The sequence below is a fragment of the Danio rerio genome, chromosome 18, assembly GCF_052040795.2.
Source record: "Danio rerio strain M-AB ecotype USA chromosome 18, GRCz13ab, whole genome shotgun sequence".
Lineage (NCBI taxonomy): Eukaryota > Metazoa > Chordata > Actinopteri > Cypriniformes > Danionidae > Danio > Danio rerio.
In genome coordinates this window covers 28,434,236-28,462,201 of record NC_141038.1, presented here as the reverse complement: position 1 = coordinate 28,462,201, position 27,966 = coordinate 28,434,236, and the positions used below count along the sequence as shown (strand labels likewise).

At 33.2% G+C, this 27,966-nt stretch overlaps 2 protein-coding genes across 7 annotated transcripts in view; one reads left to right on the top strand and one right to left on the bottom strand.

The window, feature by feature from the left end:
• Window positions 1-29: 29 nt before the first annotated feature.
• slc28a1 (solute carrier family 28 member 1) lies at window positions 30-27,323 on the bottom strand. Of its 4 annotated transcripts, none has more exon segments than NM_001081497.2 (18): window positions 30-1,412; window positions 1,533-2,021; window positions 2,162-2,267; window positions 4,105-4,203; window positions 4,333-4,414; window positions 7,064-7,232; window positions 7,325-7,455; window positions 11,510-11,635; window positions 13,074-13,154; window positions 13,261-13,341; window positions 14,107-14,181; window positions 14,433-14,546; window positions 17,212-17,353; window positions 19,197-19,386; window positions 19,492-19,583; window positions 20,530-20,618; window positions 21,412-21,488; window positions 21,700-21,859. In NM_001081497.2, coding segments are annotated over 17 exon segments (1,770 nt in total). In that variant the 5' UTR covers window positions 21,704-21,859; the 3' UTR covers window positions 30-1,412; window positions 1,533-1,909.
• Window positions 27,046-27,966, top strand: part of znf592 (zinc finger protein 592) — an 81,213-nt gene continuing 80,292 nt past the window's right edge. For all 3 annotated transcript variants that reach the window (XR_015514415.1, XM_087292554.1, XM_087292553.1), the window contains exon 1: window positions 27,046-27,885. The gene's annotated coding sequence lies outside the window, so the exon portion shown is untranslated. The remainder of the gene's footprint in view (window positions 27,886-27,966) is intronic.

Sequence of the window (27,966 nt, the reverse complement as noted above, 5' to 3'; positions counted from 1 at the left end):
GGTCATAATAAACTCGCTTACTCTCAAAACACCAAAACAACCACAACAGTTTTATTAACAAATTAATATATCAGCACTGCTTGTAGGTCATGTTAGAACTTGCCAGTTGTAGAATATATACACATTGACATTTCGTCACCTTAGATTTATAAGGTTCTATCTGACATTTTGGGCAAATTTGAGTTATTGACTTATTCCTATTAAATGACAACTTATTTACATTATGGGATGCTTTTTAAAATTCGTTTACATTTTAAGATTTAAAAAAAAACAAGCAAATGTTACACATATGCTATGGAATGCAAAAACTTTGAAGCTCAATATCTCAAAATCATTCAGAAAGCAGATAGAACCTTATAGTTGCAAGGTGACGATTTGACTCAAATTCACAGATTTTTAATAGTAGTAAATCAAATCACACTCAAATGCACTACTCAGACAATACACTATTTCAGACACACTGCTGCTTCATTTGTAAATAAATCAGCTGTTTTGAACAAATCACTGATTTTGTTTAAATGAACAATTCAATAAATCACTCCTCAAGGACTTGCTGCCATCTACTGATGGATTGAATGTTATGAATGTTAAACAAGGAATCTAGCACAAAAAAACACACTAATTGTTTGATTACTGCTACAAAAACCGTTGTAAATATGAGCAATATATGCATTGTAATTACTGCACACCCTGGTAGCACCTGTTCACTGCTCTAAATTCAATGTTTCCAGCCAAAACTGAAATATCCCATAAAACATTTTCAAATCAAATTTCCAGAAAAAAACATTCCCTGATGAACAATAATTTGCAATAATTTGCTGCTTCAGGAAAACTGTGTGCCTTTTTTATTAAAACAAATGACTTGTGTACACTAAATGCAGTGAATATGTGGTAGTGAGATAGTAGTTCCTTGGAAGCACAGCCACTGAGCACACTTTGATGTGCAATTTTAGAATGACCAAAAGGACATTTCAGATGTTGTACAATGTGATCAGCTGGTTTGACCATTAATGCAGTCTTTGCATTCTTTTTTGTCATCAGATGATCTCTTAAAATAAAATCATGCGATTTTTCTGATGATTTATATGGGCTGAATTGAAATAAACAAATTAAATTTACTCATTTTCAACCTAATTGTTTGTTTAAATTCAGCATAAATAAATTGTTTACAACCATCTTTGTGAATTATCTTTGAAATCTTTTTTTTTTTAGTTTAGCTTATGCACATTTTTTATTGAATAAAAAGTTTATCCTACTCAGTTGTTTCCATTGAACATATAATAACATTGCAATGGTCCAAAATGCGGATAAAAACAGGTAAGATGTAAAAGGGTTTTCATACAACCATAAAAATAACACTTAATAAAACTTAATTTTTTCCTCACATTTCTTCAGGAACACACATATATATATATATATATATATATATATATATATATATATATATATATATATATATATATATATATATATATATATATATATATATATATATATATATATATATATATATATATATATATATATATATCATAGTTTATACTGTATATCATAAATCAGAATAGAAATTGTAGTTCTTTTAAATAACATATCTGTACAGCACATTGTCTGCCATTGATAAGAATGTAATTGGATGTAAATTCTTACAACAATTACAACATTTACAGGAGACAAAACAACAGAATTTGTTGAAGAAAAATAAAATACTTGCACACAAATTGCTCTCACATATGGGCTACATAAACGAGGAATTTAGGTTTGAATAAATGAGCAAATAAAATCAAATACATTTTGTACATCTATCAACTGAGCAAACATTTCATAATGTGATAATTTAATAAATACTAGTATATTTAGTTGAGAGAGTTTTGCATTGCTATATTATACTGTATGTTACCTCTTGGCCTAACTACATGCACACAGTTGCATTATAGAGGCCACAACAGTTTTCAAAATAAATTGTGGCATTTGCCACTACACTCCAGGACCCCTCAAAAGAAACCGTTCCATTGTTGACAGTGCTGCAAAAAAAATCAAAATACATACAATTAATAAATAAATAAGAAGAATGGTGGTGGCTGAGTAAATATTTTCCATAATCAATAGTTCAGTCCAGAAGGCTTGTGGATGACAGCAATATAATGATATTCTCTGCCCCTACCTTTTAAAAAGATCATAACAGCAAGTTTCAAGGTTGGCTGTAGTAGGTTCGAAGACTGCATTTTGAAGCAGACCCACACAGTCTAGCGGAGGAACGAAAAGGATACCTACAAAACAATGAACATAAACATACAAAATTCTCTCAACATACATTTATATTGACTTCATATAAAGCCACAGAGAATATTAGACGGACAAAACAGTTGAAAATGAGAAAAATAAGGTCGTTTTAAAGTGAAGATTAGTTAGATGTATTTGAATTCACATCAAAATGCAATAATTCATATTCAAGAATTTCCACTTAGCCAGGAGAGAGTCCTGAGCTTATTAGAGCCTTGAGTCCTGGGTTCCCTCCCATTAAGAAGGATTTTTGAGCTCAGGTAGATCTGAATGAACTCCCCCGACTTATTTCTGGCTGTTAACAGATACAGGGATGGCTAAGATGATAAACAGCTTGCTAAGAGCTTGACTATGGTATTGATGTGGTATGTTCAATTTTGTTTGTTTTTGGACTGTAAGAGGAAACTGGAGAACCCGGGGACAACACACAAGCATGGGGAGAACAAGCAAACTCCCCACAGATGCTTCACTCCATGCGCGATACACATTTTTTAATTTAATAACCAGTAAGCTTTCTCACTTTGACTCCTCTTTGGACCAAGAATAAAGATTTAATGTTATTTAATCCCCTCACTGTGTAAAGTGATTTGAGTGTCCAGAAAAGCACTATATAAATGTAAGGAATTATTATTAACATTGTTTACATTATATTTTTTTTCATTTTCTTTTCAGCTTGGTCCCTTTATTAATCTGGGGTCGCATCAGCAGAATGAACTGACAACTTATCCAGCACATAATTTACGTGTGACACCTTAAAACTAAGATATTTTCATCCAAGGCTATCCAACCGTCAGAATCTTATACCGCCCCATGCAGAGAACTGACCAGGATGAAGATTAAAGCTAATAATATTGTAAATAGTGTTCAATTTGGCGACGTGATAGTGCAGTATGTAGTACTGTCCCCTCACAGCAAGAAGGTCGCTGGTTCGAGCCAGGTGGCTGTGTGGAGTTTGCATGTTCTCCCCACATTTGCGTGGGTTTTCTCTAGGTGCTCCGGTTTCCCCCACAGTTCAAAGACATGCGGTACAGGTGAATTGGGTACGCTAAATTGTCCCTAGTGTATGATTGTGAATGAGTGTGTATGAATGTTTCCCAGTGATGGGTTGCAGCTGGAAGGGCATCCGCTGCGTAAAACATATGCTGGATAAGTTGGCGGTTCATTCCGCTGTGGCAAGCCCAGATTATTAAGGGCCTAAGCTGAAAAAAAAAATGAATGAATGAATAATGTTCAATTTCTTACACGGCCGCCCATGACTATTGATTTGACTATTGACATGCCATTACATGAATCAGCTAAAAGTATAACTATATAATATATATTTATTCTATTTCTTTTAAAATTATAATATTTGACTGTGTGAGAACAATCGAGGATCGAAGCATGACCTCTCTGGACAGAAACTTAAAATATGGATCAATCGCTTGCTTTTTTACATGTCTAATTATCTTGTTAAATCCCGCCCCTTTTTGCAGCGCCATACTACAGAATTTCGCAAGTTCAAAGTCTAGTGTGACCGCAGCTTTACCTGTAGGTTTCAAACAGGCCTGAAAGTTTGATCAGGTGTGTTTAATTAGGGTTGAAACTAAACTGTGCGGAGTTGCAGCCCTCCGGGAACTGGCTTTGACACCTGTGCTTTAAATCAAGCAAAAAAGTTCTGAAACTGAACAGCCCACAAACCACCAGTTTTACTCCTGTGGCAAATCCTCAGGGAATCGATCCAGTAAGTTAATGTGTAAATTTGAAAAAAATAATGATACATGAAGCTGTGATGTTGGCTTGACTAAATATGAAAATAGATTTTGATAATAACTGATGTCTTACCAGCAATACAGGCATTGATCAGAGAAACACATGTGCCTGTGAACAAGGCTCTGAGCACTAAAGAAGAAATTACTCCCTTCTTTGGTGGACAAATAGAGGCTGTGAAACAAAACCATTTTTAAAAAGTATCAGTCAGTGATGTTATATAAATATCTACTGAAAAAAAATGCCCAAAAAAATGTCATAAGATGCATTGTCAGGACTATAAAAATTTGAACAGATACTCACACAGGCCTCCAATCACAATTCCAAGAGAGCTGAAATTAGCAAAGCCACACAGGGCATAAGTACAGATGATTTCTGACCGAACCTGCAAAAAGTTTGGACAAAACACATTTAAAGAGATTTATTTTTTCCAACTACGGATGTAAATAGTTTCAGGTTTGCAACATTCTTCAAAATATCCTCTTTTTGTATTCAAAAGAAAAAAGAATCTCATAAAAGTTTGGAGCTCTTTGTGGGTGAGCAAGTATTGTTTTTGAGGTGAAGTATCCATTTAATGCACCCCACAAACCACTAATTATGTCTGTTAATGGCAAATTTATGCATATTTTGATGAGCCCACACAAATACTTACTGAGATCCAATTTGGATCTCCGTTGTCATCTAAAATGCCATTAAGCCTGTTGTTTTTGAGCTCTGACAGCTTCTCGTAGGCTATAAACTCATTGAGGAAGAGTTTAGTGCCGATGAGTTCAGCCACTTTGAAAGACTCATCGTATGGAATTCCCATCATGAAGGCCACCGGCATGAAGACAAAAGAGCAGATCAGCTAAGGGATTGAAGATGAACATGCTTTTAGAACACTTTTAAATATAAAGCCAAAAATATAGCTGTGAATCACAAGTCTGAACTACATGTTAAAATTAAATTAAATTTAAAAACAGTTATTGTCATTTCTAATAGCATTTTACAATTGTGCTGTTTTTTCCACTAATGATTTTTGTTAAATAAATATAACCTTCTTCAAAATAAATATCTTACTATATAATATATTAAAGGGCACCTTTATTGCCTTTTTTGCAAGGAAACTGGGATTAAAATATCTGTTACAACTCCCTGTGATTTTTATACCATTTATAAGTTTAAAACGTTTTTAAAACATCATATTTGGAATAAAGACAGTAAAATCACTATCTAATTCTTAACTGCTATAATCACCATAGCCACATGGTGTCAGTAAATGCTAAAATGTCTGTGTGTGTGCGTGTGTGTGTGTGTGTGTGTGTGTGTGTGTGTGTGTGTGTGTGTGTGTGTGGGTGTGTACTTCAAACAGCAGTTGTCTGAGACTCATCATTTCAGAAAGGCTTGAATAAACTTCACAAATTCATTAAAAAAAACTTACTTGGTTTTTTTGACTAATGGCTAATTATTTCAGCTACAACACAGTGAATAAACAGCACATGCACTGTGCTGTTTATCTGACATAATGCATGATGAGAAGCAGACACACACGTGGGAGCGGTGGGCGGTGAGAAGCAGCTCATTTGCATTTAAAGCCACAGGCTACAAAAACAGCTACACTGTTTTCAGACACCAAAATGGGCAGATTCTGAAGGCTATAATGAATAATCTGATAGGTATTTTAAGCTAAAACTTTACAGACACATTTTGGAGACTTATCTTACATCTTGTAAAAGGAGTAAAATAGGTGCTCTTTAATAAATGAATCAACCTTTAAAGTAAAAATTAAAGCACTCATGTGAAATTTGAATTCTTTAAAAAATATTGTTAGAAGGAGAGAATATTTCTTTCAACACATTTTTAAATATAATGGTTTTTAAACATAAAAGCATAATGGTTCATTTGTAATGACCAATTTCAGTTGTCTGTATATTTTGCTAGTTATTTTGTAAGACACTAGTATTCAGCTTAACGTGCCATTAAAAAGCTTAACAAGAGATGAATTATGTTAACTAGGCAGCTAATTAGGGGGATTACTGATTTGCTCTGTATCCAATTTTTTAAAAAAATTAAAAGGAGCTAATAAGATCAACATTACCAATTTTTTTAAAATCCTGCCAAACTAAAAGAAATAAGACTTGAGAAGAAAAATACTATATTAAATACTGACTACATTTACATGGACATCAGTAATCAAATTATTTGTCTAAATCTGAATAAGACAATAATATGATTGGGGGGGTGTATTTTGCGCTGTCGTTGTATTTACATTGTCATTTTACCACTGTTGTATTTGCACTGTCTGGAGCCAGCAGCTAAGCTTTTCACTCATCATATTGCACGTGCTGCTGCTGATGTGACCTAAAAAGTGATTTGATTTGATTTTTTGATTAACATCACTGCGTCATCCACATTTCCTCTGGAGTCTTATGTAATTTGGTGTTTTATTTTTAATTTGTCGACTTTAACTGCAGTTTGGCACTTTCACTTTCATTCAGGAACATTTCTTGCATGCCCCCATGACAAACGAGATATTGGATGCAAGGATGAACTGCTAGAAGAGTGTTGTTTTAATGGAAAGTGATACCGCATGAATGGGGAAAAACCTCCACATTTCACAATGCAGGTGTCTGTGGTCCTTCACTGACTTGGTAGGTGCAGAGAATAGTGTCAAACAGCTGTGTGTATAAGCTATCTTGTCACAAAATGTGGCAAAATTCCTACACTACGGTAATAGTTTGAATGCGGTGCTTACTGGACTGCAATTCCATAATGCGACTAAAATGGGCATACTCCACGTGTCTTAATCTGAATTCTGTTTAGTTCAATTATGACTTTAATTGGATTAAATTAATAAAAAATCACTGTTTACATGGTATGTAAACAGTGATTTGTACAAAAATCTGAGTATTGTTGTCCATGTTAACCTACTCACTGTGAAAATGTCATTGCTCTGTTCATCATCACTTCAGAAATATTTGAAACAGAACTAAAATTTCACATGCAGGAGGACTAATAATTTTCTCTTCAAATGAAAAAAGATTATGCTACACACCTCAAAGGTGACATCTGGGTATCCCACCATGCCCCCCAACCATCTGAGAGTTGCATTAATGAAGCCCAAGATGGCAAGAAAAGCAATCAGGTTAGCAGCAATGTTGGCCACAAGCCCTATAGAAGCAGACGCACCGCCGCTAACAGCTTCCAACACGTTCTGCTCACCTCTGAGAACAAACAACATGGCATTACATAAAGATATTTCTACATGACACACATGAGAAAGACACCTTAACTCATATGTGAGAGGTAAACCCACCCACTGTCCACTTTAATTTGACTTTTAGATGTGAACTTGCTCTTTTCTGTTTCAGGGTAGGACAGTTTGGAGATGGCTAAAGCACATGGAGCAGCCATCACTGAAGCAGAAATCAAAGACGAGGCATCAATCTGAATACAAAAGACATTCATTATCCCAAAACATACTGTAGTAATAACCAAACCTGATCATTTCTAAGTTAAATGGGTAAATGTTTTTTTACATGTATAGTTGATGTTATTGCCTTGGTAAAGTTAAAGGTAACAATTAATAGCTACTGAACTTGTAGCATCACTGGAATAATTTTAAAAACAATAAGCATCCTGTTAACACTTGTGCACTGTTCAATTTTACTACACTTTTGTTATGTCAGGAATCATAACATCCACTGAATTAAACTGCTGTAAAAATGCATCAGATGAAGATTTTTTTTCAAATTATTTGCATAAATCTGTTAATCAACCTCAGTCATGTTCAAAACTTCGGTGCTAAATTGCTTAGCAAATTACAGGACTTTAATTCATTAATTGCGAAGTTCACAAATGACAACGATGTCACTGATTTGGTGAAAAAACACACAAAATTATGTATTTTAATATAAAAAGTAATTGTTTATCAAAGTCTTGGACATGTGAAAGATTAGTAACAACACTGGCTTTAATGCAGGGGTCTCAAACTCAATTTACCTGGGGGCCGCAGGAGGCAAAGTCTGGGTGAGGCTGGGCCGCATAAGGGATTTCACAAAAAAAAGTCCTCAAATGTCATTATTAACAGTTTTAATTATTTCTTCTGAACATGAAGTGTCCTGAACATTGATAGAACATTGAGTGAAGATTATGAACAGTTCTTCTGAACATGGCATCTTTTGCCTACTCCTTGCTGCCAGAGACTTGACAGCGCTTCTTCTCACAAATCTGAACCACATTTGGCTTTAGAGCGGAAGCAGTTGAGACCCTCAGTATGGCTTGAAGATGATCATCATTAAGTCTAGACCTGTCCTTTGACTTATTGAAGTTCAAGGTGGAGAATAACTTCTCACACAAATATGTGCTCCCAAAAAGGCCAAGTCCTAGGGAAAAAAGTGGGAGAACTCACTCAAAACTTCCATTCCCTCACCTAAAAAAAAGGCGTATATATGTATAAATAAAACACCCCCACCCCACTCCAGTCACATCAGTCTGTACCAGTCTGTATCTACCTATAATAAAGATGCAGGCTGTAGCTAAGTGGCAGGCAGGGGCGGGAACAGCTTACCTTGGTTCTTCCCGCCCGTCACAGCGTCTAACAAAGGGGCGGGGTGCGTGGTGACGTCACCGGCATCCCCGCTCCTTTGTTTACACGGCGGGCGGGGAATGCCAGTGACCGCTGTGTACGGATAGAATCAGCGGAGCGGGAAGCGCTCGCTCTCCCCGCTCCGCTGATTCTGTCAGTGTACAGCGGTCGGCGCGGGCCACAAAATATTGCACTGAGGGCCGCAAATGGCCCGCGGGCCGCGAGTTTGAGACCCCTGCTTTAATGCATTGTTAGATTTTTTTCTCCCTAATTTAATGTTGGTGGCTATTTTTGCCCCAATGGACTTCCATTATAACCACATTTGATGGTGCATAAATAAACAGTCTTTGTTTTTGTTTACTCCATGTAGTTCTGAGAGCTGAGATGCATATTTTGATTTTCTCAAACACATCAAGGTAAGTGCGCAAAGGTCACGCGCATACTCTCACAGACACACATACCCACACTTTCATTTGCTGTTATACTCCATATAAAATCCAGAAACTAAGCTTTTTTTGCAAAGGCCAATCTAAAGGAATAGTGCCAACTGATGATCAACAGTAAAAATTACTAATTTTACTACTTCCCAACAGGGAAAACCACCAACAAAAAAAAATGCATGATTATATGACGTCATGAGTTTTATAATAAAAAAAGTGGTTATAACAGAAGTCAATGGGGCAAAAACAGCCACCAACATTAAATTAGGAAGAAAATTAATGGAAATTAATCAAAAACAATTAATCAAAGGCAATGTTGTTTTCCATGTCCAAGACTTTGATAAAAGGTTAAAAAAATCCAATCCACAATTACTGAAATTATGTCATTTTGTGTGTTTTTTTCACCAAATCAGTGACATTATTTATAAATTTAGCAATTAAAGACTTATAATCAAGTAATTTGTTAAGCAATTTAGTAGTTTTGATCAGGACTGAGGTTGATTAACAGATTTATGCAAAACATTTGCAAAGAATATTTATCTAATGCATTTTTACAGCAGTTTAATTTAGTGGATGTTTTGATCCCTAACATAACAAAAGGGAAGTAAATATAGCTCAGAGCTTATTGTTGAGTTATTTTTTTTTTTTATTCAAAGCATTTTCACAAAATATGTGTCAAAATAAGATTTGTCACACAGACAAACAACACAGAAAATGTAATGGCCAAATCAGGACACAAAAATCCCTCCAGAGTGAATGAGAGCATCCCCAAAAGAAGGGTTAAAGATGGCTTTGATTTTAAAGGTAAAAAACTGTAAAAACGCTACAGAGGAAATTCTGTAGCCTGGTTTAAAGTCAGTTTCCCTAATATACAGTATATGGTGAATAATCATAAATATACATTTTCTGGAACTCCCTGGATAACACTTTACTCTTTCTGTTTTTGACATTATAGTTTTTTTTGCTCATCTGCATTGCATTACTTCAGTGTCGTGTGTTACCATGTAATGTAGTAAAACTGGAAGTGTTGAAATACGGTATCTACTGTGATATAATTAAAAATATTTGTTTTGCAGTTTCTAATAGTATTTTTAACTGTAAAATTCTGGCAACCCGGGGTGCGTTTCCCAAACAACGATGTAACTCATGGCTGAACTATCATAGTACGATGCATCGCTTGGGAAAAGAACTGTGTAGTGATGAGAGTTCACTAAAATGCATAGTTTCTCTTCCGCAGATCCATCACTTAAACCATGTTAGTTATAGCGTAAAACGCCCATAATGACACTCTAAACGGGGCGGAGGAACTACTTTTTTAGAGAAGAACCACATCATTTCTTTGTGCAAATTATATTGGTTTACACAAACACGCATTTAAAATAAAATCCAATATTAGTTTTAGTAAAAACATGCAAACGATTTCCATATTAACCAAATTATATGTAAATGCCACATGTTTACTTTGCAAATATTGTTGAGAATATGACATATCCTATTCTAAAACATCACTTACAAAAGCTAACAAGTATTTCAATCTCATATATAAATCATATGAATCCATAAATAAATAAATAGGCTATTTATTATAAAATAAAATGTAAAATTTATATATATTAGGGACTAAAAAAAAATCCTAAATAAATAATAATATTAATAATACTAATGATGATCAAGATGAGGATGATGATGATGATAATTATTCTTATTTTTATTCTAACGTATTAGAAATAATAAAAAAACATAATTTAATAATAATAATAATAATAATAATGATTATTATTATTATTAAGTAGGGTATTGTTTAGTCATTTTTTTTTTTTGAAAAGTCTACTTTTACAATTTAACACTTGTAAACCACTGCAGAAAGTTTTAACCAACAGGCCCATTTCATATACAGTACAGATACTTAATAAATTACCCACTATAAATTATATTAATTATCGTATGCTTTTTGTTTTCATAAGCTTTGGAGACTTATAGTGTTCAAAATGACATCAATGTTTTCAAAGTGCACTGCGAAGGGAGCACATTTGTAAACATGAAGATCGCTAAAACTGAACTGTAAAAATAGTTTAAAAAGCAAATTACACTGAAGAGAGATGACCTTAATGCTTTTTTTATTTTTAGTAATTCCAACTTTGAATGTTAGAATGCTCTAAATGAATAGGGCATAGGGGGGATAAGTGGGAATAGAACACAGCCAGGAACTATATTTCTAACGACAGCTCCAGAAGTGTGGTTGCGAGTGCTCAAGTTTGCGAATGTTCATTGGAGCGACTGATTTGGGAAACGGCAAATCAACAAACTATGCTAGTAATAACGGAACTTTAGTTGGCTAACGATGGTTTTGGGCAACGCACCCCAGAGCAACTGTTTTTTAACTATAGATTTTCTGAAATTTGTTTACAAGTGTAGATAAAAAAGGGATTTCAAATATAAATTTTCCTAATAAATAGAAGTACAAATGTCATACCCCGAATGAGATGAAAGCACCCATTACACTTCCAGCAATGGTAGCAAATCCACCAGTCATTACTGCATGAATCTCAGATTTGGTCATGTCCTTTAGATAGGGACGGATCAGGAGGGGAGCCTCTGTCTGGAACAAAACAAAACAAAACATAAGAACGTTATGACAGTAATAATATGTTACAATCAATGAAAACATTGTAAAATAAATGTAACTGCAAAAATGTAACCCTCTGGTCTACAAAATCAATCTCTATAATATTTTTTCATTCTTTGGATTTAAAAGAATTGTTGTTTAAAAAGCAGCCTTGAAGTACTATTACTAAAAAGTAATACGCTGAATTAAAAACTATAGTAAAGTAATAAACTAAAACCACAGTCCATCTCACAAACAACTAATGAGTAAACATAAACTTTTTTGTTTTTTGTAAATGGTATCATGTTTTTACCATGTGTATACTGTATATATTCATGAAAGCATACTATTTGAGAAGTATTAGAAGTATATACCAGCATTAATATCTTTGAATTGAATGGAATAAAATTCAGATTAATTAGATTTGAATGTATAACATTGAAAACTTAAATTAATTGCATAATTATTTAAAAACAGTCTAAATTTAGGACACCTGTATAATTATTCCTAACAAAACAAAATAAATATTACTATGGACAGTTTTTAAATTTAATTTAATTTAAACTTTAACATTAATCAAAAAACTATTTATGTATTTAGACATACATTATCAAAACAATTCTGCTCCAAATATGTGTGACATTTGCGTAAAATCTAAATAAATTTTACAGAAGTGTTATACCTTTATAGATAATTATACAAAATTTATAATACAGAATTTTAACACCTGAAGGCACACAAAAAAAACAATAGTGATTTTGATGGCATTAGAACATTAGCAAAGTTTTGTTCCCTCACCAAATTTTTCTTTTATTTATTTTTTTAAGATAAATTCCTGAACACATCACATACAGGATAAAGGAGCATCTTTCTTTAGAAAATGCTTGATGCACCTCTAAATTTCACAAGAGTTGTTTTAGGAAATTTGAGTCTATGGTGTAACTAAATGTTCATTCATTCATTCATTTTTCCTTCGGCTTAGTCCCTTTATTCATCAGGGGTCGCCACAGTGAAATAAACTGCCAACTTATCCAGCATATGTTTTACACAGCGGATGTCCTTCCAGCCAAAACCCTGTAGTGGGAAACATCCATACACTCTCCATTCCCACACATACAACCAATTTAGTTTATTCAATTCACCTATAGCGCATGTCCTTTGACAGTGTGGGAAACCGGAGCACTTGGTGGAAACCCACGTTAACACAGGGAGAACATACAAACTCTACACAGAAATGCCAACTGACCCAGCTGGGACTCGAACCAGCGACCTTCTTGCTGTGAGGCAACAGTTCTAACCATTAAGCCACCATGTTGCCCCTTAACTAAATGTTAAGTGTAAATCTTTATATAGTAAGACATTTAATTAATTTTTTTATACATTTGTGTTTTAAATAATTACATAAATCGCAGAAATGATGACAGAATATTACCTGGCCAACAAAGATGTTTCCTGCTACACTGAGAGTCTCTGTGGAGGACGTTCCCATTGTTACTTGCATTACCCAGGAGATCTTGGAGAAAAAAAAATACATTCATATTAATTTATTAATGTTAACACAATCAAGAACAGATCTTTTATAGAACACATTAATTTGCTACAAGACTGAAATGAGTTACCTTTGTGATGACCCACTGCATCACCCCTAGGTAGTACAGAACTGACATTACACTGCTGAAGAACACCACTATAGGCAGAGCCTGTAAAGATTGAGCAACATTCAGGTGAACCAATCTTTTTGGATTTGACACATGTGTGTGTGTGTGTGTGTGTGTATATGTGTATATATATATATATATATATATATATATATATATATATATATATATATATATATATATATATATATATATATATATATATATATATATATATATATATATAAATAATGGATTTGAAAATAACAAACCACCAAAACTGTGTTTGTGTAGAAAGGTAGAGGTGTGATGCAAATGTTTAATTCATTAGTTTACCAATCATTCACCATGGTAAGCGTGTTTTTAGGTTATTAACCATTGTTTGTGTAGTCATGCAGACGTGGGTTTTCAATTAAAGGGACAGCTTGCCCATAAAAGACAATTCTGTCATCAGTTACTCTCTCTCCACTTCCTGTTTGAGTTTCTTTTTTCTATTGAACATAAAAGGAAAACTAAAGAGTGCTGAAAAAACAATTATTGACTTCCATAGTATTTTTGTTCCTGTGAATGTCAGTGGCTGCTTTTCCCCCAACATTCTTCAGAACATTTGATTTGTGTTTATAAGAAGAAAGAAACTCATAAAGGATTAGAACCACTTCAATGTGAGTAAATGGTGATCTGTTTAATTTGAGTTTTGATCATGATTTGTTTGAAATAAAAGTGGCTGGTGGTGTTTTACTGTCCCTAGTGTTTATTCCAGCTAGAGATAGCAGAGAACTGTAAGTATTTACAAGAGGCTCATTTTATCCATTGAGCCATTAAACTAACCTGGAATGCAAATATGTTGTCAATGAGGTTTCCAAACACAAACCCGGAACCAGCTTTTGTGTAGTCCAGAAAAATCTAAAAAAAAAAAAGCAAGAAAAAAGCACATGGTTCATCACTTTCTATTTTATCCTTCTTCCTTTTTGCTTAAATAATCATTCATCTTTGTCCGACTTCAATATGTTACCACACAGAGTGTAACATATTAACTTTAACATTTAAAGAGGTATCTTTCAGGTGTGATGGACAATAATTTAATTGCATAATACATTACAAACATATAAACAAATGATTTCTATTACCTTAGAAGGATGTATTTTCTATCATACCTGAACTTGCTTTCCGAGCCATTCGAATGCAACGAGACCAGGCTCTGTTCTAATAACAAACAAACCAATGGCAAACTGTAAACCAAGACCCCAGAAGACAGTGCTCCATCTCACCTAATCACAATTCAACACAAACAAGCATTCTGTTAGCAAACACATTGAGTGTGCATTTGTGGATGATTAAAACCAATAGACCTGATTCAATGACAGTTTTTAAAGGCAACACTCCCAGGGTGTCTGCTGGGTATTAAAAAGTCTTGAATTTCAAAAAATAAATTTTAGGCCTTAAAAAGTCTTAACTTCATTAAAATATTGTGTTGTAGTTCTTAAATCATTTAAAAAAGGTATTATTTTAGCTATTAGCTACCCAATTGGCCCAACACACATTCAATTATCAACAATACATCTAAATACACAGTTTTTTTTTTTTTTGCAGAGACACAATCACAACTGCTTTTAGACATTTTTACAGAAAATTCTCTAAATTAAATTCCCTAATCAGGAAAAGAAGGCTATAAACAATTGCATAATTCCTCCTGACAATAACAGGGCAATATGCCTTTATATGATCTTCTGTTTGTACAAAAACTATTTACAGAAGTACAGAAGTAAGAGAGAGAGTAAGGGACATAATATTTGTAAATAGGCATAAAGAGCAAATTTAAGTGCATTAGGTTTAAAAAAAAATGTTGAAAAAATGACACATTAAAGTAGCTAAGAAATAACTGTTTAGATTTTTTAAGCAAAAACAAATTCCATTGCAAAAAATGGGTTCATCTCTGTGTAAGTCCTAAATTCCCTTCATAATGGTCTTAAAAGAGTCCTAAAAAGTCTTAAATTTGATTTGATGAAACCTGCAGAAACCCTGACTCCACTTTTGTGGAATTTTACAACTCCTCTATAGTTATACAATGAAGCTGTATCGTTTTTAAATCCATTCAAATGAACTCTGGAGTACTTTTAAGAGCAGCTTAGCTTAGCATAAATCATTGAATTATAATAAACGCTTAGGATTGGACTGCTCAAAAATCAAAAGTGTTTCCATAATTTTTCTATTTAACTCTTTCACACGAACAATTAAAATACTCCTGCTGACCCCCCCTGCGTGAATCTTTTTTTAATGTGACCATGTGCAGTGATTTAAGTTTCCATGGTGATGCATCAAGCATATCACACACACCACAGCCCTGATGATTTATGTATATAATGTGGTTTGTTTCTTTTCTTTTTATTTTTCTTTTTCCTTTGCTGCAAATATTGAGAAATGTCCTAAATATCTTATATTTCAATTCTCAGAACATTCCAACATTTAAACGGCTTTTAAAATAATCATATTGTTTGATCAATGATCAAATAATAATTTGCATTTACAACATAATTAATAATTTTCTCCCAAACTACATGAAGGTTAGTGGCTGTTTAACTTGGAGAGTAATCCAGTAAATGTATTAGTAACATAAACAGTGTGTATCTGATGTAAATAAAGCACATCATTCAGTTATACTTAAAAATAATTATCATTGGCATCTTATAGACTTCAGCGTGTATTTTACAAAACTTAAATGTTTTGCAAGTACTTATGTGTATATGAATGTCTGAAACTGAAAATAAATGTTATTTGTTTTGAAAACAATAGTAAATGTGAATCAAAGGGCTCTTTTTTGACGATCCATGCGCAAACCGCAGAGCACAGGGCGCAAACGCTTTCAGGGCGAGTCAGAATCCATTTTTGCTAATATAAGGACGGAAAAATCCGCTTTGCGCCATGGCACATGGTCTAAAATGGTTGAGTTTATGTTCTTAATCAGTTATAGGTGTGTTTTGAGAATAAACCAATTAAATCTCATCTCCCATTCCTTTTAAGAGCCAGCTGCGTCGCGCCTTAAGCGCATTTGCTATTTACATGACATAAAGTAGGTGTAAGTGGAAAAACTGAGCATTTCATTAGCAAGAAAACAGTTAAACAAAGCATTTACTGTGCGAGAATGAGAGATAAGGCATTTCATAATCTAGTTTCACTTTCATAAAACAAATATAAATATGGATATAATAAATAGGTAACTAGTTAAAAGTACAGAATAATATGATTGCCTATGTAGCCTAAAGCAGTGGTCTCAAACTCAATTTCTGAAGGGCCACAGCTCTACAGATTTTAGCTTGAACCATCTCCATTGCACACCTGCTTAAAAGTCTCTAGTAGTCTTGAACACCTTGATTAATTGGATCAGCTGTGTTTGATTAGAGTTGGAGCAAAACTGTGCAGAGCTGTGGCCCTCCAGGAATCCAGTTTGAGAAAAGCCTCCTTTACACTAAATTTACAATCATTTGTATGTAGAGTGAGATATCTAGTTTATGTTCGGTAAAAAAACAAATTAATATATAAAAAATTCTCTTTGACATCCAAACTGTAATTGGAAATGGTAATTTTGCGAAATATGTCATGCACTTTCAATAAATAAGACATGATTTCACTATGAAAACAGTTTTACTATAAGAAAGCAGGTGCAAACAATTCTGTTGCTTAAAATAATGTCATTAATCTGTCAGAGATTGTTCTCCGGAAGCTTCTCAAAAACAAATGAATGAAAATTCCTATGAAGATATCGGTGAATGAGGCCCAATTTCTATTTAACTGTTTTATTGTTGCAAAATAATAGAAGGAATAGCCTCTACAATGTGATAAGGTTTGCAGGAATTCCAAAGTCTAAATTAAAATGCATTTCGAGATAAGTACGTTCAATAAAGCATGTAATGCAGGCGCATGTGTTTTATCACTCACTGCAGTTCTGTGTGCAGAGAAGAGAAATATTGCAACAATGAACAGACAGACGCCACCAAAAGAGATGAGCTGCTCTGGGCGCTTTCGTGTGTCGACTGCCAGCCATGCCACCAACAGACCAACCACAATTACTATGAATACCCTGCAAACATACAGCATCACACAGACAGGGGTTCAGTATAGACTTATGTACAGTGTAGAGCAAAACTAAACCAACAGAAGTTGCTAATTTCTAGAACATTGGACATTTACAATTTAACCCATTCAATCAAGTTTGCTAAAAGGCTGAAAAAGAAAATTTGAACTGAAAGCCCACTTGAAAAAGACCATCAACATTCATCAACAGAAAGAATCCAAGTACACTGAATCTCATTACAGACAATGAACAGTGAATTAGATCAAATTTACCACAGAGTGAGAGACTAGTGATTTCTGAGAGACTAGTGATGTCCAGAGTAAAATAGATATCTTATTAAAAAAAGACTAATAAAAATCTTTTATCCAACTTTAAAATGAAAGTGGAAAATAAACTAAAAAAACTGTTATATTAGCATCGCGATACTAAAATAGCATGGCGAGTATGACAAAACAGAAACTATGAGAGAACTATTATATAAACTAGAAGCATTGATGCAAAAATGAATTAAACCACAGTTTGGATTTTTTTTTGTTATAGTTCTGTTACTGTTTCTGTTAACTTGAGTTCTTAAGCATTATACATTTTTCAGTTTATGAGTAATAAAGAACTGTGGTAAACATTAAAATTACTGTTTTGTTTTACACTAGGAATTCCCTCAAAAAATTCATTTTGGCTAACAAATTGCTATTTAAGTACATAGTAGTATATAACTCCCATTATTGTGCTAGTTTTAGGCATTATGTAGCTTGTGATCAAAAAGCACTATATTTTAAAATGCCAAAGTAAATTCCAGTGAGAATGTTTTTAACTAATTTTAAACTTCACTGTAAAAAAAAAAAAGTTGACTCAAAATTTTAAGGCAACAAACTTCAGGACATTTTTTAGTTTACTCAACTTAAATTGAGTCAAGTGCAGTAACTGAGTTGAAAGTTGAGTTAACTCAAAAATGTCCATTTTGTATGTATGTATGTGTGTTCGTGTGTGTGTGTGTGTGTGTGTGTGTGTGTGTGTGTGTGTGTATTTACAGTTGAAGTCAAAATTATTAGCCCCCTAATAATACTTTTAAGGTCAATATTATAAGCCCCTTTAAGCTCTATATTTTTTCAATAGTCTACACAAACTATCGTTATACAATAACTTGTCTAATTAATCTAACCTGCCTAGTTAACCTAATTAACCTAATTAAGCCTTTAAATGTCACTTTAAGCTGTATAGAAGTATCTTGAAATATATCTGGGCAAATAATATTTCCTGTCATCATGCCAAAGATAAAATAAATCAGTTATTAGTAATAAGTTATTTAAACTTTTATGTTTAGAAATGTGTTGAAAAAAAACTTCTCTGTTAAACAGAAATTTGGGGGAAAAAAAACAGGGGGGCTAATAATTCAGGGGGGCTTATAATTCTGACTTTAACAGTATGTATGTATATATATATATAGATAGATAGATAGATAGATAGATAGATAGATAGATAGATAGATAGATAGATAGATAGATAGATAGATAGATAGATAGATAGATAGATAGATAGATAGATAGATAGATAGATAGATAGATAGATAGATAGATAGATAGATAGCAAAAAGATTAATTGCAATATTAATAAGGATAAGGATTTAGCTTAGAATTACTACTAGATTTCTGAAAGATCATGTGACGATAAAGACTGGAGTACCGTGACAGAAATCTATTGTATTTTAAAATACCTTAACATACAAAATAGGTTTTATTTATTTAGTAATGTTTCACAATATGTAAATACTGATTAAAATAATGCTAACAAAAAGACTTCTTTCAAAAAACATAAAAGATTTAATGGTATAGTGTATTAAAGTCCTCCTCACCATTTCATCCATTTCATATTGGATCTAAAACATCTCTGCACAGGCTTGAGGCACCTCTTGATGCTGTCACCCTTGTACCGAAACACTAGTTCGCACACGAGGATGAAAACCCCCAGACAAGTGAGGACCACCAATGCAAGAGCCCTTTGGAAGCTTAAATAACAGGCATAAATGAAGTACGCCAGATAACCTACAATTGGAAACAAACACATAACACATGATCATTTTGAGAGAAGGATCACCAATGCATTAATGCAATTATAGATATTAAACTGGGAGGATGAAGATATATAACCTGCAGCAAGGATTGCCAACACAATATATTTGATTATTTTGGAGTGAGTCTTGAAGAAGGTCTCTGTGACTGTGATGGGTAGACATGCTTTGCTGTAACAAACAATGGAGAATAACTTTGTATATGTGAATTGTAAAGTAGGACCAAATGCGAATAAAAATTGGTGTTGAAAAAAATAAGAAACAGGGTTACTTGTCAGTCGGGTGGTAATTTTACATTTTCTTAACAATTGCTAGACATGTAAATTGGATAAGTACAATTATCAGATCATTAAATTCTATTTTAATTAAAAAAAGATAATCAGTTTTGCAGCTCTGTAATTCTAGCACGTGAGTGTGATGATAAGAGTGCTTTCAGTGTCTTGGACTGCTTTAACATAGCTTAAAAGTCTGCTGTTGAGAAGCGTTTCAATGAGTTTGATATAGTTTTTCTGTTAAGTAAAAGCTCTATTATTTGAAAGCAATCTTTTTTGATAGCAAAAAGAAATGTAATAAAAATTATAAATAATAATAATTATTATACAATAACTTGCCTAATTACCCTAACCTGCCTAGTTAACCTAATTAGCCTAGTTAAGCCTTTAAATGTTACTTTAAGTTGTATAAAAGTGTCTTGAAAAATATCTAGTCAAATATTATTTACTGTCATCATGGCAAAGATAAAATAAATAAGTTATTAGAAATGAGTTATTAAAACTATTATGTTTAGAACTGTGTTGGACAAAATCTTCTTTCCGTTAAGCAGAAATTGGGGGGGAAAAAATAAACAGATACTATTATCATCATCCTCATTTTTTTACTTTTCTCATTAAATTATATATTACTAAAATGTTAATTACTTAATTAATTAGTAAACTGGTAAATACACAATGAAGTTTAAAGTAAAGTATTTACACGTATCAATCTTTCCTAATTAGTATTAGTAATTAGTCTGGTATTAGGCATTATTATGTAATTCCAAAGGAATCTCATTTCCAAATAACGTGACAATGGAATGTGAACAACATCATATTTGAAGATTAGATTGTCAGACACACACCTCATGCATGAGCTTGACTCCTTCTCTGACTTTGAATCCTTCTCTGACTCTTTGTCACTGTCACTCAGGTCATCTGGTAATGTATCCTCCTATATAGATAAACAAACAATCAGTACTGTTAACTTCTTAAAAGGATAGTTTACTCAAAATTAAAATTCTGCCATGACTCTCCCTTTTCTTGTTCCATACCTGTTTGAGTTTCTTTCTTTTGTTCAAACAAGGTTTTTGAAGATTATTAGAAAAAGGCATCTGTGATTTGCATAGTCTTTTATTACACTGTTAAAAATATCCCAAAAATGATACATTTTCCATTGTTTTTAGATTGATATTTTTTCACTGTTTATTTATGCTTTTGAATTGCAACATGGGGCCTTGTTTTTTCTTCCAACAACATTTAACAATGAGAGTTAAAGTGACTTTTATTAACATTGTTAATAGTTTGAAGTGATACATTGTCTGGGTTAATGTTGTATATACAGTACCAAAACTGCCAGTATTTTTTCTGTTAATTTACAGACTTATTTCTCTACATATTATTTCTTATACATTATATTATTTCAAACTACTAAAATGTCAATAAAAGCCACTTGAATTTTCAATATCAGAAGTCGATAGAGCAGAGATCAAGGTCTCATAATGCAATTCCACCATAAATAAATGGAAACCATTAATGTAATTTTTACAGTGTATACTGATTCTCATTAGCTACTAGTTTCCAACATTTCTCAAAATATCTTCTTTTTTGTTTGAAACAAACCAACCAAAGAGTCTCATAAAGGTTTGGAGCCACCTGGGAGTGAGAATATGCTGATTGGATCTTCATTTCTGCATGAACTATCCCTTTAAATCTTCTAAAACTCCCTCACTTTTTCTCAAACATACCTTCACAAAGACTGGATTATCCACGCCTTGTTCGTTCCCATACGAGACGTCCGTCAACTGCAAATCTTCTTTGTCCTCTGCAAGAAAAGTAACCAAAAGGGCTTTACCAGCTTAAATGAACCTTGATCCAACTATTAAAGTTTCTAAACAAGACCGTTTTCAAATCTCATCCAAAATAATCATTAACTACTACCAACAAATACGAAACCGACACCTCCTTTATGCAGTAGTTTAAAATACTTGCTTGAACAAATGTGTAAAGAATAGAGAGGTAAATAAATGGCTTACTCATTCTGCGTTCTCTGTGACAAGTGCTGGGTTCTGAACCTTGAGCTGGGATATATACTCTGCCCACTTGGAAATCTTATCATTAACTAACTACATACTAATGTGTTTTTGTTTAAGACTCATGCATGCTGCTATCAGATTGCTGGTCAGTGATGTCAATGAAACAGCATCTTGTTATCATTTATTACAATGAAGCTCCTCCTTATTTCCAGCAGCTACAAGATACGAAGTGTGGAAGAAAACAAACTATCAGGAACTGAAAAATGTAACGTGAAGAAGGGCCTGTCACTCTTTGACCATTTCATGGCAGAGTCACATGGAAAGGAGGTGCCAGTAGATACTATAACACACTGATAGCTCAATGACCAATTCAAATGAGCCTAAAACCAGCCTGATAACCAATAAAAGCCTCACAGTTATTATTAAAACCTAATTTTATACTGTGTAAAAGTGTTCAGTTGTTTAAAAAATGAAATAAATAATAAAATAATGCATTCTTGTAGACATTTTTTCTTTTTTAATTGATAATTTTGGATTATTTTAATGCAAGCAGCATACATTCTAACAAAAAAAATTATTTAGTAGTAATTTATAAATCACATTTTACAACACAGCATTACCCAAAGTGCTGAAGACAATCAATACTAATTAACTTAACAAATCACAGCACTTAAACATAACAACAAAACCCCTCGACATTCAAAAGGCTCAAATGTTAAAGAACAAAAATGCAATTTCAGAAGATTTTCAACAAGTAAAGTTGGAATGTATCTAATGTGAGGTGGAAGCTTATTAGGGCATTTTGGAGCAATAACAGCAAAATTCCAATCCAAGACAGCCTAATACAGACAGAAAAGACTGATCTGATGACCTTAATGACCTACCGGGACCATAAACGTAGGAGATCTGACAAACAAGGAGGTGCCAGATTATTTAAGAATTTATAAACAAAATCTAATAACTAAAAAATGAATCCAGAATCTGACAGACATCCAACTCAGAGAGGAAAGTACTGGAGACATGTGTTTCTGCTTACTTGATACCCACATTCAAATAGGTCCAATAGTCAAGTCAACATAGAATAAAAGCATGAATCACCTTCTCAAGATTGTTAATCGAAACTTCACTTTTGCCTCAAGCTGTAAATGGAAAAAAAAAGGATTTAAGGACATAATTTACCTTTTTGTCAAATTTCAGATCACTATCAAACTGAAACACTAGGTTTTTGACAACAGGTCTTTCAGGAGGGACAGGTTCCCCAAACCAGAACAACTAACTTTTTCCCTCATTGAAGTTTAAAAAAAAATATGACAGCTAGGTCTTAACCTCACTTATACAACTTATAAGGGAGTCAAGAGCATTTCCTTAAAAATTATTTCATTGTTTAAAAATAATTTCATTATTTTTAAGGAGGACAAAAATCTGTGTGCTGCATAAAAATGAAAGGCCATTACATATTTAAAAAAATTATTCTAAAGGTAACATGTATAAAGAAAATAAAATGGGGCCAAGAATAGACCTTGTGGAACCCCACATGTCAGAAAATGTCTATCCAACAATAACACAAAAACTTCTGTTTGACAAGTAAGATCTTAACCAATCAAGAGCAGAACTCTGACTGCCCACCACTTTCTCAAGATGGAAAACAAGGATCTCATGATCTATAGTATGTGTTGATAGTGTAGTTTATCATTCTCATTTCTTCTAATAAATCTATTTTACACCATAGGTTTAAAAACAAGTATCGTCTAATGCCATTTATGATAAAAATGTAATCTATTCTTTCATAACAAGCTTCCATTGTTTCTGGCAATGCCTGACATTTGTAACTATTCAAAAAACAAAAAGTGTTTTGAAACATTTAGACACATATTTTCAAGTTTTGCCAGATGTTGATACTAAATTATTTTCCTCCTCCCTGTACCACATCTATCAGCATGTACTGAAGAAAATATGTGTCAGATTGTTTTATTAACAAAGACTTGTGGGCATTATGGTGGTGCAGTGGGTAGCACAATTGCCTCACAACAAGAAGGTCGCTGGTTCGAACATTCAGATATTTTAATAAGGTAAAGTAACATAAAAATGTGGTATAATGAATGGTCATATAACACTGATCTATCACTTATTACAGTTGCACAAGGAATTTTATTTGATTATTTTTGGATTACTGGATCACTTTTACATTACATCTAACATGTTTACAATTTAAATGGGATTACTTTTTTTACTGGGAGGAATAAGGGGATAAGATTGTTATTATTAATATCATGAAAATGCATTAAACATGGATTCCCAAACCAAGGTTTATGAAAAAAATATTGTAGTGAATATAAAGCCAACCATTAATTAAATCATAAAAGAAAATGTATAAATTATTTTAAAATAAAAACTAAATGAAATACACTTAAAGTATGTATTTGTTTACCAGCATGTCAATTATTGAAGCATTAACTTCAGATCTCAGGGTAAGAAAATACTTTAGGGGAAAGGCTTTTACTCACTCGCTCACTTCCCTTCGTCTTATTCCCTCCTTTATCAGGGGTCACTACAGCAGAATTACTCTGTCACGTTTTACCGCCAGCTCAAAGGATTTCAGTTGGCAAAAAAATGTGAGGGAATCTTAGATTTGCATAAACAAATGATTGATTGAGAAGCGTTCTTTTTTCTTCTCCAAACTCTAAAGCATTGATCACAAAAAAATTTACATGACTGATTCGGTAATATACTGTGAATATTCTGAGCTAAACATGATCACACACAATATCATTTTTACTAAAGGAACATTAAAAGAAAAGAAGAATCCATGATGAATAATTTACTGGCCTTGCGTCAATTTGTCATCTTGTAATTGATAAAATAGTTATTGTTATCTTATTATGAGCATGTTAACATGTAATAAATATATCCTATATCTATTTACAAGTACCGTATTTTTTTTATATTTTTTTATAATGTGATTACATAATCCAGACTACATGCAATAAGATACTATAGCTCTGTCAGTATATAAATATATTTATATATAATTAGATCTTAAAGAGATGCTGGTCAGAAAAGCAGAATTATGCTATTTTTAGTCTTACAGAGTTCGGAAGCTAGATGCCACTGTTGCACACACTGTAGAGTACAATCCAGTTTTATGGTTGAATACAGAACACATCACTAATAATAAATCAGCAATCTGACCATTTGCTTCATGAAGTAGTCCTGTTTATTTATTAATCTTTAGAACTTTCTGGTATGTGGAATGTATAGATTTATTGTGCACTATGTGATAACACACATCATAGAGTTTTTGAACACAAGATTTCCATGTTTACATTAAAGTCAGAGGTTGTCTGAAACAAAATAACCACACATGCTTGTTAGGTTACAGAATTAAATAAAATGCACAGGTAATGAATAAATGCACTAGACAACATGTGGAATCTATGACTAGCTTCGTGGAAACTCATACATTTAAATGGTGTCTAACACATTTTAGTTAACACAAGATGACGCAGACTCACAGCGTAATTGACTGAAGTGTGCATCACTGCATTTTATTGAAGGTCTAGTGTGTACAAAACACATTAACAGATACTCATGAAAGCATTTTATGTGCTTTGCTGGTGTAAACGGTCATGATATTATAAAATATCAATGCAGTCTTTCCTGCACATTTTGTACCCTTTACACAACTGAAGGTACAAAAATTTAACTTTGTGTATAATCATCCCTGGGCTTCTGAGAGGTTACTTTATTTAAAAATAAGTTAAAAGGGGCTTTAAAACCTTAGGCTAAAAAAACTTAAAGTTAACTTTGCTAAGTGCCATTTGCCATTTATTTTACAATTGCACACAAAACTATTAGCCGCTTAACTGTCACCCTCCACAGTAATTTTTTTAACTTTACATAAAGAGTAATAATTAATAATTAGTAATTAAAATACACCTACTGTCACCCTACAACCTGTGCAAACATGTATGATTACATTTTGAACTATAATATTGTGGTCTAAACATGACGCAATAATGACAATCAATATATAGACTCTTTCATTTCACTTATTCATAATCTAATGTTTTATATAGTGTATAGGCCTACATGGTAAAAAATAATAAGAAAAAATGCATGTTTAAATTTATAACATAATATTGTAAAATACATGAACATCTATGTAGTTTATATTTATTTTTAAATCAATGTAAAATTAATAATTAATTAAATAATGCTAATGCAACACATTACAGCAATATCCATAGCATGTGATTGGCCAAAGATAAAAAAGAAGTCAAGTATTGGATAGGACTAAAATGTGAAAATAACCTTGGTTCTATGACTGGCCGAGTGGAATACCTTCCTGCCCTTCTCGGTATAGTGAATCTAATAAAAAATTATAATGGCGTGTCTGTCTATAAATACCTCCAAACACGTCATTACTTCCTCAAGGACTTTTAGTTAACCTGAGTGACCAGAGGTTCTGGCAGTCTTCCGCCAGTCATAGAACCAAGATTACATATGTAACCAATGTTCTATTTTCTTGACTATAGACTGCCAGAGAAGTCAAATATCAAACTATATTCTAACCCTCCCTGCCTTTATCTTGTCAGTTTTTACAGTGGAAAGTGTTTCCTCCTTGTCAAAGTCCATCTTTCAATCTAATCTACTGTATAGCTAATCTGAAAACATGACACAAGTAAAGACTACTTTGCCTAAAGGTTAGAAATCATAAATAAATTGTTACAATTTAAAATAAAACCTTTTTTAATAACTAGTAGTTAGTATAACAGAATCAAACAAGACATAGTAAAAAAGCATTCATTCATTCATCTTCGGCTTAGTCCTTTTATTAATCAGGGGTCGCCACAGCGGATTGAACCGTCAAATTATCCAGCATATGTTTTACACAATGGATGCCCTTCCAGCTGCAACCCAGAACTGGGAAACACCCATACACAGTCAATTTAGTTTATTCAATTCACCTATACCGCATGTCATTGGACATTGGGGGAAACTAAAGCACCTGGAGGAAACCCAAACAGAAGTCCAAACATTCGAGAAAACTATCAAATTACTAAATTTGATGATTATAATTATAATTTGATTATAATGATTATAATTTAAGGATTTGTAATAAATTCAATTGTATTTAAAGTGGAAACCATGATCTTTTGTGATTGTTTCTAATTTACGTCTAGAGCATTGATGTAGGCTGCCTGTGGTTGCGACAAAAGCAGTTTGAAAAGGTAAGGAAAAAATGCTGTTTAAGTAGGCTGTTAGCACGCGTCAGGGATGTTATGTAAAAATGCTGTCTATGTAGGTTGCTAGAAAGGATTTGAAGCACAACCTGTGTGTGGCGTTGAGCGGGTTCCCGCACACAGGAAGGGGAGAGAGCTGTTAGCTAGCAGCAGGCAGCACGCAACTGTAAACAACTCACTTTTACAAACATCACTAATTAAACTTACCTTACGCTGACTTGATTATCCACTTGCATGGCATTTAAAAGGCTGTTTTAAAATTCGTGCTTTGCATTAGACCCGTAGAATGTTGAGTTATTACCGCAAGTTTGCGTTATTTACAGAGCAGGATGCAAGCAGCTAGAGAAGCGCGCTCCCGACTGCACAGCTAAAGCTTCTGTCAATACGAACCGCTTTGCTTTCCTTATAGAGACTGTATTTTCTGCCTCAACAAGTAATAAACACGGTAGAAATGCCAGGTTATGTTTTACGGAGGGAAATATGATTAATTTGACTGGAAGCTATGTTTTTAAATGTTTTATTAGCACATCGGAGGTTTGTTTTCTCAGTTAGCATATAAGCTAAAGCTAACTTTTTGACATCATCGTACAAAAAAGCTTGTAACTCCCGAAATTTTGTTTGTGTATTCATACGTGACGCTCGAAAAAAATGTGCCCTGCATGTTTAAGACATATTCTCCGATCATTCTTTAGTTAAACTAATTTATGCTAGGCTGACAGGCTATGGGACTGTAGCAAGGTAACGTTAGGTTTGACTGGCTTAACAAAAAGAGTGTAGAAATGTCAATTACAGTATTACGATGTTAAAATGCTTAGAAACGGTCTCAGATCGACTGGTGCTATGGAACTTCCACGAAGGATCAGTACAATGCAGATGAAGGTGCAGAACATCAAAACTGATGGAAACCAACAACAGCTGAGATGAATTAACCAGAAATCAAATGGTGATTATTATTTTTATTTGTATTTAGCATCCCTGTAATTTAGAGTTTTTTAGATCTTGAATTTAACATTATTATTTGCCA

What these genes read in the sequence shown, in the direction of transcription:
- slc28a1 (XM_087292555.1), bottom strand. An exon ending in CAAATTAAAGTGGACAGTGG is followed by an intron (nt 7,233 to 7,324) that starts GTGGGTTTACCT and finishes GTTTGTTCTCAG; the next exon opens with AGGTGAGCAGAACGTGTTGG. An exon ending in GATCAATGCCTGTATTGCTG is followed by an intron (nt 2,268 to 4,104) that starts GTAAGACATCAG and finishes ATTGTTTTGTAG; the next exon opens with GTATCCTTTTCGTTCCTCCG.